Source organism: Squalius cephalus (assembly GCF_949319135.1).
Source record: "Squalius cephalus genome assembly, chromosome: 12".
Lineage (NCBI taxonomy): Eukaryota > Metazoa > Chordata > Actinopteri > Cypriniformes > Leuciscidae > Squalius > Squalius cephalus.
In genome coordinates this window covers 8,229,648-8,241,445 of record NC_137133.1, presented here as the reverse complement: position 1 = coordinate 8,241,445, position 11,798 = coordinate 8,229,648, and the positions used below count along the sequence as shown (strand labels likewise).

At 36.9% G+C, this 11,798-nt stretch overlaps 1 protein-coding gene across 1 annotated transcript in view; it reads left to right on the top strand.

Annotated features, from left to right (window-relative positions):
• The first annotated feature begins 302 nt into the window (after positions 1–302).
• syne1a (spectrin repeat containing, nuclear envelope 1a) overlaps positions 303–11,798 on the top strand; it is a 124,471-nt gene continuing 112,975 nt past the window's right edge. The window contains exons 1-4 of the mRNA XM_079887687.1: positions 303–736; positions 2,548–2,609; positions 10,976–11,071; positions 11,705–11,788. Coding sequence (XP_079743813.1) covers positions 631–736; positions 2,548–2,609; positions 10,976–11,071; positions 11,705–11,788 — 348 coding nt within the window. The 5' untranslated portion in view covers positions 303–630. The remainder of the gene's footprint in view (positions 737–2,547; positions 2,610–10,975; positions 11,072–11,704; positions 11,789–11,798) is intronic.

The window sequence follows — 11,798 nt, the reverse complement described above, 5'->3', positions numbered from 1 at the left end:
GGAGCGGTAGATCAGATCGAGCAGTGTTTTCAGGCAAAGTTAATCAGCTCAGGCAGGCAGCTTTTCCTGAACCGCAGAATCCAATACATTTTGTGGGAGGAGAGAGAGAGAGTTCAGCTGATCTCAGGGAATTTCAGTGCTGAGCACGTCCTGCCTGGTCCAGTCTTTAAAGAGTGTGCTTTGCAGGCTACATGACTCACAACACATATACGCACACCACTCCCCCTCCCCTCATACGCTCAGATGTGTGATGACATCACACATTCCCATACAAACGATTGGTTGGAGGCATAAGGGGAATTGTTCCTGCAGAGAGTGAGATGCTGAGACCGGTGCTGCACACATGCACACATTCCCACTCTTTTTTTTTTGTTGCATTGGAAGGACATGGACAGGACATTTCCACTATGATTACTTGCGTTGGATGGTGAGAAGGAAGTAGAGAACCTAAAAAAGAGGTGCATGAAGGCTTTCTTCTGCAACGACAAGAAACGGATCAGAATATTTAGGAAGAGAACAGCAACAGCTCTATAAGAGGGTGGTTGAGAGTAGTTGACCCTGTGCAAGACCTCTGACCGTCACAGGTGAATGTGCTCTTCATGGACTTAAGATCACAGAGGCACTGTGGGAATGGAAGTCAAGGGCAAAGTGACAAGACGATGGGAGGATGTAGCTGCCAAAAAGAAGTCTGGCACGTCCCTCAACTTAGTGCCAGGGGTTTATCGACACCTGCGTGGTAAGAGATTGCAGTGCTCGTTTATAAATGCAATGATAGACATGCACTTGTAATTTACATGTGTTTATAGGTGTACAATACTTTGTTAGATATGCATATTTAACCTGTTTTTTTTTTTTTTTGTGCATCTATACAATGTAGAAATTGTATGTTTGACTCAGAAATTGCTCATTTTACAATGAATTACAAAGAAATGGCAACGAGCACAGTGAATTAAACTTGAAATTTTTGAAGTAGAAAGACTGAAATAATATTTTCTTGTCTTTTTAACAGTGTACACGTGTTAATGTTGTGTTGTCAAGTTGGAGGTTTTTTTGGGAATAGCAGGGTCATCTGTAGGGCATCCTGTGCACACATGTAGAAAATAGCTCAGCAGGTTCTTGGATTCAGTGTGGATCATTTCTGACTGCGCGAGAAAGACAGTCGAGGAAGTGTTGATTAATCCTGGTGGCTATTTTGGAGATTTAATTAGAAATTAGAAGAAAAATTACACCTGGCTGTAATTATAGGTGCAATGGAGACATTTTGTGGGTGTATGTGTTATACAGTGAGTTTGCATCTGTGTTTCCCGCTCAAAGTCACCCTGTCCTTATGATGGTGGGCTGGGCACACACTTACACTCATACACACTGTAATACACACACATGCAGCTGCAAATCGTTTCTGTTGCCAATGCCATCTATCACACTCATCTTCTCATCAATATTTGATTCCTTTAGCTCTGAAATAAGCTTGATCGAACTATTAATTCACAAAATACTAGATTTTTAGCACAAATGGCACTGGCACATGTGGTCTGCATTATGCATGAGCCAGGTCCCCTTTTTAACACACACACACACACACACACAGACAGTGTGTGTCATAGTGACTGGCTTCAGTGTAATCCATCAGACAGTGCTTTCATTAAAGACGCTGGCTCCGTGTCAGTTGTCGTCTCATGCTGATATAACAGTTAGGAGAAAGGATATTACTGTCACCTTGCAGTTCAGAATCAGGACTGAGGCTTTTGTTTAGAGAATGACATATTTATGTTGCTTTCATTTGCGTACAGGATACAGTAGGAAATATCACTGTGAGTGAGCTTGTGAAAATTGGGTTTTCGTTTTAGTATAGAGAATGGAAACTGCTGCCCACCTATTTAATGTTGTCCTGGATCCCAGGCTATATTTAAATATTATATTTGCAACCGTTATGAGACTTATTATATTTATGTTTATGAGTTTGGTAACTGATATGCAGAACCAATATGCCTAACCGATATGTGATTAATTATTGTTGCATTTCTGCTTTTTGACACCGTAACATCTAAAAACAAATCTCTAGACACAATAATGCATTGTTTTGCAATTAATTTTAATCATTGTTTTAATGTGTTTTGCAATGTTAGACCAAAAGCATCAATTGGTGCACACTTTGAAGCTATTTTGTGCATTTTTTTGTGTGCTTACTGTTATGTTTAAAATCCTGTGTTGCTCATATGAGAATGAAAAATGTTTTCATGTATATTAAGTGTTCATGTAATGCATAAGAAAGTTACTTATAGAGAAATTTACTCAATCAATGGACTCAATAGTAAAGGACCAAAAACCAAATAAATATAAAAGTGTAAATATTGGTAAAAAATATTTGTCAAACCGATAATCAGTCTACCTCTATATTTCTAAACCTATATTTCAGACAGAAAAGCCAAGAACTGAATTTCATTGTGATTCTTGATGGATCTTACAGTAATGTATCATGTTTTGTTTAAGGTTTAAGATCTGTTTTGTCAGGATTCTGAAGTGTGTTGTGTTTTGTCTTTACTTTAGATGAGCAGGAAGCTGTGCAGAAGCGAACTTTCACAAAATGGATCAACTCTCATCTAGCAAAGGTGAGCCGAGTCATGTGAGGTTCCTGAACCAACATACATTCATTCATGTGTGCAAGAAAATAAGCACCTGAATGTTAACCACCTCTCTCCACACTGCAGTTTTAATCTGTCACAAGACCGGTGGCACCAGTCCAGGTCAAACATGAACATACACTTTAATCTCCTCTTTAGATTACTGTGCCTCATTTCACCAGGGTACAGTCAGTCTGCTGACAGTATTTACCTATAGACAGCTATGTAACACTACAACATGTAATATACTTATAATATACTATAATATACTTACAATAAGGCTGCTTTTTGTAGGATTTGAAAACAAAAATGTGAAGTTTATAATATTATCTATAAACACTTTTCGACTCATTTATCTGTTAAAACATCAGAGCTGTCAAGTTGTTGCTATAATTCTAAAATACAGTTGTTTTAGGGTTTATGGTGTTTTTCCATGGCAACAAAGTAGTACAATTTACAATAACTTTACACAGAAAAAAAATTTCACACTAAAAATCATGTTAATATGCGTATGATTCTTGTGGCTATACTATTTTAATGTTTGTGGTAATCAATATTTTGCCACATGTTGTGTTGGTTAAGCTTGTATTTAACCTGGAATATCATTTGAATTTCCATTATCACAACAGGGACATTATTAAAAGCTTCCAGAGAAACAGGTGCTTGTATAAACACAAGCACTTATTAGCTATGATATGCATGTAATAATAGCTTGATGCCTTATTGATTTGTGTGTAAAGACAAGAGTGACTGGTCAAGCCGTTTTTTAATTAGCTGCCACTCCAGATAATTCCAGTGTGATCACCAAGACCTGACTTGGCTAATCTACTGTGACGAGGAGCAGGAAATTCATTTGAAATATCAATCTGTGGGGAATACGTATTTTGTGCACACCAGCGCCTCTCCAGTGTAAAATGTTAACCACGGAAGAGTTGACATTTGTGCGTTATTTATTTATCTGTTTGCTCATTATCATCTGTCATGGACATATTGGACCTGTCTGTTAGAGTTGGTGGTGAGATTCATAGCATCAGTTTGCTTGAAGATGACAGTTAGAGTTTATGCTCTGATTATTTCACTGACGAGAATCCTCAGGTTTAGTGTTTCCACGCCTGTTTAAACAGCTTCTGCATGACAGGATGCTTTCTGGAAATTTGAAAGCATATTTACAAGCAGATTCCATGTAGGCCTGGCTTATATTAAATTAATCTTATTTCTCAGTTTTTTTTTTTATACTATATGTTATTTTAGTATTATTAGAGTATTTATTACTATTTTTAACTATTTGTTTCATTTAAATTTTAGTAATTTTGTTATGTGCTTTTTTCCAAATTGGCTTTAACATACAGACCCTTTCCAAAAAATTTGAATATAATGGAAAAGTTTATTTATTTCCATAATTCAATTCAAAATGTTAAACTTTCATAGATTATAGATTCAGGGCCCACAACTTAAACGATTTCAAGTATTTAGTTGTTTATTTGTACATAATTTGGGCTTCCAGCTCATAAAACCCACTAAAACAGGATTTCAAAAAATTTGAATAATACATGAAATCACACAGTAATTACACAGTGATACCATGGTCATTGAACCAGGTTTTGGTTCTTTTGGCAGTGTGGGCAGGTGCAAATCCTGCTGGAAAATGAAGGAAGCATGAAGTGCTCTGGAAATGTCCTGGTAGACGGCTGCGTTGAGTGGACAGCACAGTGGACCAACACCAGCCGATGACATGGCTCCCCAAACCAACACAGACTGTGGAAACTTCACACTGGACTTCAAGCATCTTGGATTGTGTGCCTCTCCATTCTTCCTCCAGACTCTGGGATCTTGGTTTCCAAATGAGATGCAAAATTTGCTCTCATCAGAAAAGAGGACTTTGGTCCACTGTGCTTTATTAAATCCAGAGTCAACGCAGCCGTCTACCAGGACATTTCCAGAGCACTTCATGCTTCCTTCATTTTCCAGCAGGATTTGCACCTGCCCACACTGCCAAAAGAACCAAAACCTGGTTCAATGACCATGGTATCACTGTGTAATTACTGTGTGATTTCATGTAATATTCTAATTTTTTGAAATCCTGTTTTCGTGGGTTTTATGAGCTGGAAGCCCAAATTATGTACAAATAAACAACTAAATACTTGAAATCGTTTAAGTTGTGGGCCCTGAATCTATAATCTATGGAAGTTTAACGTTTTGAATGGAATTATGGAAATAAATAAACTTTTCCATGATATTCAAATTTTTTGGAAAGGGTCTGTATTTTTGTTTTAATTTTAGTCATTATAGTACTTAAAGTTATGTATTTCTAATTTTTTAAGGTACACTATGTAAATCTTGGCCCACTAGTGGTTAAAAAACAAAACGGCATGCTTTTTGCGGAAGAGGCGTTTTTTGGTTGTGCTTCAGCTGTGCGGATGAATATGACCCTTCACATTAGATAATGCTTTACAATTTACTCTGTTAGAGAGCTACATATGAACATTTATCTGTTCAATAAAACACCTTACTCACCTGTTGAGTAATAAAAACGCCATCTCTGCAATCCTTTTTACAACATTTCAAATCCCTCAGTTCCCTCCATCTCCAGCCAAGCCAATGTTGATTCTCGTTTTATTACGAGCTCTGTCGTTCTCTTTTTGCCTGCAGACTCTCCACTGTTCAGTAGTTGTTTAAAATGGGTGATTCAGAGAGGTTCAAGATCTAGCGTGTTCCGTGTCAACTTTTCTCTCTCATTGTGACAACTAACCTATCCCACACCTTACACACATCAGTAGCCGCAGCACATTTTCACTATTTACAGTTATGACGAGACACGCGTGGACGAGTGACGCATGTACGCAATTTCCCACAAAAAACGTCCCGTTAGGTCAAAATCTAAAATATAATATTATTAGGTCTATAATATAAAAATATAACACTTATGGTATAATAGGCTTATTGTGAATCAGGACAAAAACACATTTTAGAAGAAATATTACTGATGTGTTGACTCATTTAATTTACAAAAGCTTTATTTTGCTTTATTTCGATTACTGAAAACAATTTTTAATAGTTTTATATTTAGTTAACAATAATAACTCTGATGTATCATGGAGTGATAGTTGATTGGTTAATTAGCAAATTGGTAAAATTTCATTGCTTAAAACTTAAGCTGAATCTGGCTCAGAAATCAAGGTTTTCAGTGGACTGCATTGAAGAGAGATAGAGAAGGCTTGGAACTTGGACGTGCAATCTGATTGTATGAAAAAGATGTGAGACGATCCTATTGCTTCAATATACATGAGACTTTTTTCATGAAATGTGTGTGCAGGAAGGACAGAAATGGGGATTGTCTCATTAAAATTGCAAATATATAACTGTTTGAACTGATTCTAGAAGCGTCAGAATCAATTACATTCTGCGTATCATGTAAGTTCAAATAATTTGTTCAATAGCCGAACACCACCACACCATCATAGACTCCCGCTGTTCCCACTTCTTTGCTGGTGCCCTTTAACCTCATCCCACTGCTGAATGATGTTGCCTTGGTGACGGCACTCTCAAGTATTTGAGGGAGAAGTTTGAGAATGCATGTGCCAAATAGGAAGAAATATGACTCTATAATTGTTGACAGGATGAACACACAGTGGAATGATACACTGAAGTGAAACTGTGTGTGCTATTTTAGTGATCACAAGCATGTTTGGAATTGGGTTTCAGGTATTTCTCTATCCTGCCACCAAATCACTAATGCAAATGTGATTTTCCAGCTCTATAATTCCTAGCCCAAAGGCACCGGTTTAATTCTTGTAAGATAACACAGAATGAGAATTACACACCGTCTCTGTCTCTCCACTCATTCCTTTATAGAAGTATCAAAAGATATTAGAGGATGCACACACAGGTCCATGATAGATAATGAAATGTAATTAGGTGTGAACAGAGTAAATTAGGTCTGTTAGTTCCAAGTTTCAGTTGTGAGTGATTGAAATATTGCAGTTGGGCCTCGGAGCCTTTTGTATGTTGACTTGAATGCCCACTGGCTGCTTTTCATATTACAGTCATTTGCAGAGTTTGCAGTTATCAGTGAAGCATTAATCCTTGAACAGGTTCCTGCCCTAGAGTTATATAAATATAGGAATATATGCTTACTATTATCATTGCTGTCTATGCTGTTTAAATGGATCAGTGAGTAATGGAGTGTGTGTGTGTGTATATCATTCTTAAAGGAATAATTCAGCCAAAAATAAAACATTCATATTTCTCACCTTGATGTAATGTTCCCTTTTTCGTGGAACACAATTGGGAGTGGTTTTATGAAAGAATCTTTCATTTGAGCCAGATCTTTTGAACGAATCAGTTGATCATAGTGATTCATTTAAGAATCAAACTCTGGAAGTCACTGGATGGGAAGATTGTAATTGATTCATTTCTGGTTGTTCTCATCATAAGGTATGATATGACTTTGGAAGACTTGTGATATAGCTCAGTATTTATGGACCACTTTTTATGACACTTTTATGGGTTTTTGTGTCATTTTTGAAGCTTGAAAGCTGCAGTATTTAAATGTACTTCATTGTAATTGTATAGACAATGGCATCCTGTTCTCTGTGCATGTCTTGTGAAATTGTAAAGGTCTAAACTTCTTACAAAAGGCAAAAAGATCTGCTTAGCTTCAGATCAAGGTCCTGGTTCAACCCAATAATCAATTCCGACAGAATTGATCAGCATTGCATTAAAAGATTTACCAGAATCCTCATACTACAAACCATTCATTAAAAGATACCATCACAGGATGCATAGTGCCTCAGGTCTCTTTACTCATACATGTACTTGCATATTTGAAGGACATCAGAGAGGCAGGACTGAAGCACTAATCTGCCTAAGAGCCTCAACTTGATTATCCACTAGAGAGGGAGAGAGAGAGAGGAGTGCGATGGAAAGGAAGGGAGGCCACCCTCCATTTCAATTTTGTCAAATCCTCTCAGACAGGGTTAGGGCTTAATTATGGCATTCCCAATATTGAGGATGAGCTCATTTCTCATGTGTTTGTCAGATGGGTGAGCAGCACACAGCAGCCACCCGGACACCCTGCTGGCTGCACCTGCTTTGTCACGGATATTAACGTCCCATCGTTTCTCTCTGAATTATAAGATTCAGTAATCAGTGCCCACAGATTTACAAACTGTACCCTCAGTTTAACAATTACTGCTCACAGATTTGTAAACAGTACCCTCAATTTGGTAATTTGTACCCACAGATTCATAAACTGCACCACTGCTTTCTAATCTAGATCTAATCTAATCTAGATCACACTCTTAAAAAATAAGGGTTCTTTATTGGCATCAATGGTTCCATGAAAAACCTTTAACACAGTGGTTCCCATCCAGGGGGCCGCAACAAACCTCAAAGAGGGCCTCAAGATGACTTCAAATTATTTATAACAAAAATACCAAAAACAAGCATGAACATAACACCGTGTCCTAACCAGACACGATGCGATAAGATTCCATCGACAAATAATTTGTCTGTCTACACTAGATGCGACGCGACTGCGAGATGCTAAAAATCAATCAAAACCCACAGCCAATCAGAACAGCGTGTGGGCGGAGTCTCGCGGCAAGCGCACAGCATCAGAGAGTAATCTTGACGGCAATCGCAAGAAAATGGACAAGTAGGCTACATAATCAAATTCACAAATATTACACCATTTAAACATTATTTAAATACATAGGCTATTGAGTTACTGAAACAATCTTTGTCAAATAATACACTTATTTGTTCACAGTTTGAACGTTATTGTTTCCAGTAGTTTAATTTCAAGATCTGAGGTGAATTATCTATTGTTGCTTTTACATCTAACTTACAAAGCTGTGAGCTAGCCTAAATGATATTCAAAGTCACATTACACGCTTTTAACATAAAATAAAGCATATATCTGAGATTATCATTGCCAATGCCACAGTTTGTGTTTGTTCAAGCGCGACGTCGCAGAAAAATAGAAACCGTTTCTAAAATAAAATCGTCGCGTGTCGCCGTCGCGGCTGGTTAGGACAAAAGCTCTGATTAACATGGAAAAGATACCTTTTATCGCGTGTCGTTGGGAAACGCTGTAAGATAAAACAACGAATCGAGATATTTCTTATTATTTAGTCATTTTTATAGTGAATATACACCTTTCTAGTTATGTCAAGCTCTAAAATATATTATTGGGTAGTGAGAGGGGCCTTCAAATATTCTTGCTTTCCATTGTCCAGAAGGTTCTTTATAGTGGAAAAAAGTTTCTTTAGATTATTCAAATGTTCTTCACACTAAGAAAAAAATGGTTCTTTTGTTGTCTTGAATGGATTGGCAATATAAAAGTAAAAATGTTATTTTTGGAAACAACATTGCGGTATAATACTGTATCATTCTTAAAAGGATAGTTCACCCAAAAATCATTTTATTATTTATTTTATTTTATTTATTTCAAAAAGATTTTTTTAAAATGTATTTGTTCCATCTAATAAAAGTCAGTGCCATACAACATTGGACCCCATCTGTAAAATAATTATATAAAATAAATCTAAATGTTACTTTTTTTATTTTATTGAGTGGTTTAAAAATGATTTGGTGCACAAGCTGCAGTCGAACAGTATTAAGCCATGACCTGCTCTCAACCTTAATTGAACCCCGTAACAGTGTCTCTCTCATCTCTGACTGATATTGAAAACAGTTCGAGTGGCCCTCAGGCGTTTGTACGTTCACGTGAACTTTGTTTGGGTACTCAGAACATGCATCTACCGTAGCTAAACGCTGTCACTCCGCTGAATACATCAGTAGCGCCTGCCGTGACAATCTATTTCCATCAGTAATAACCAGACACAGATAATTAGTTTGTTAAGCCCTGCTGCTTGTGCATTTGTGTTTTTTTCTCTTATTTTTCATTAGTTGCATAATTACTCAAAGTGCCTCTTTTTAATGTAATATCCTATAAGGTGATTTTATCCAATTAGCTTTTGAATTATTTAGAGCTAATTGGAATATCTTAGCAATTCCTCCCCCTGCTCTCTCAAAAATGCTTCAAGAATTAATCTTTTAAAAATCATCACTCATTTCTCCTTTCTGCCTCTAATTAAGGTCATTCCACTGTCGTTTCCCTTGACTTTCCCTCAGTTTATACACACACGCACGCACACTTAGACACACTTACTTTCACTGTTTCATATTAATCTCCTCATGAATGACTTTGGCACCCGGCTGCTTTTTCACTCCAAATCCCAGTCATGTGACTGCTGTCTTAAGAGAAATCCTGGATGTGTCGTCCGGGTAAAGAGGAGCTGTGTGTTTGGATTAGTGGAGGGGCTTCATCAGGTCAGACTCTCCAGAATCAGCACTTTACACAGGCTTTGTAGATGCTTCTTAAGCTCTTCACTGTCACAGACCGACAGCACCAATCTCCACTGGGGTTTAATCAGAAAGCTTTTGATTCAAACTCGCGTCACAACTATGTTCAGGATGTCAAAAAAAAACTATCTATCTATCTATCCATCTATCTATCTATCTATCGTTCTATCGTTCTATCATTCTACTTTTCGTTCTATCTATTGTTCTATCTATCTATCATTCTACCGTTCATTCTATCTATCGTTCTATCTATCGTTCTATCTATCGTTCTATCATTCTATCGTTATATCTATCATTCTTTCATTCTATCTATCGTTCTGTCTATCTATCGTTCTATCGTTCTATCTATTCTATCGTTCTACTATTCTGTCATTCGCTCTAGCATTCTATCATTCACTCTATCATTCTACCTTCTATCATTCCATCATTCTATCTATTGTTCTGTCTATTAATCATTCTATCGTTCTATCGCTTTATCATTCTATCGTTCTATCATTCTATCGTTCTATTTATCACTGTCTATCTATCGTTCTATCTATTGTTCTATCGTTCTGTCTATCGTTCTATCATTCTATCATACGTTCTGTCATTCTATCGTACTATCATTCTATCTATTGTTCTATCATGTCTATCGTTCTATCTATTGTTCTATCGTTCTTTCGTTCTACTATTCTATCATTCGTTCTATCATTCTGTCTATCGTTCTATCTATCGTTCTTTCGTTCTACTATTCTACCGTTCTGTCTATCTATCATTCTATCTATCGTTCTGTCATTCTGTCTATCATTCTATCTATTTGTTCTATCTTTCTGTTGTTCTATCCTTCTATTGTTCTATCCATATATCCTTCTATATCTATTGTTCTATCTTTCTATCATTCTATTTTTCTATCATTCTATCACTCTATCTGTCATATATAGTTCTATTTTTCTATGGTACATAACAAATATTTTTAAGTAAAATGTTGTTTTTTCCTCCCTATGCAGTGTAATCCTCCTTTGGTGGTCTCAGATCTCTTTGAAGATGTTAAAGATGGAGTGATGTTGTTGGCTCTTCTTGAAGTCCTGTCTGGTCACAAACTGGTAAGCTAAATCTGCTTTTGCTTGTTTTGGTATTTGATTATACTTTGTTATTTGAAGTTATTTAACAGCAGTACAAATGACTTAAACATTTAGATTTAAATTTCCGTAATATACAGTCAGCATTGTTTTAATGTTGTGACATTGTTTTAATTTATAGAAAACATGATAATACAAGTCATATTACCAATAACAGTGTATAAACTGCACATTATTAGCACTCACACACACACACACACACACACACACACACACACACACACACACACACACACACACACACACACGTGAATACCCACATTCTTAGTAAACAATCCCATAAGGCTAGTGATGCCTCAGGTCTTTGCAGTGCTATAACAATCGATATACCAAGTGGCACACGGCACTTTGATTTTTTTTCTTTCTTTTTTTTCTCTTGCTATCTATTTGGTGTCATCTTGTTTTCCTTATTATTCTCTTTTGTCTTTCTCTCCGTACTATACATAACTATCCTTCTCATCTGCTTTCTCGCTGTCTCTCTCTGCTTTTCTGTTTGTTTTCATCTCTTTCTCCCCGTTCCTTGCTGGGTATTTCCATTTTCCTCTGTCTATCACCGTTTTCCTTTTGTCTGCTGTGCTATCCTCTCTCATCCGACAGCCATGCGAGCAGGGCCGCAAGCTGAGGAGGATCCACTGGGTAGCTAACGTGGGAAGAGCGCTCAAGTTTCTGGAAGGCAGGAGGGTAAGGCAGT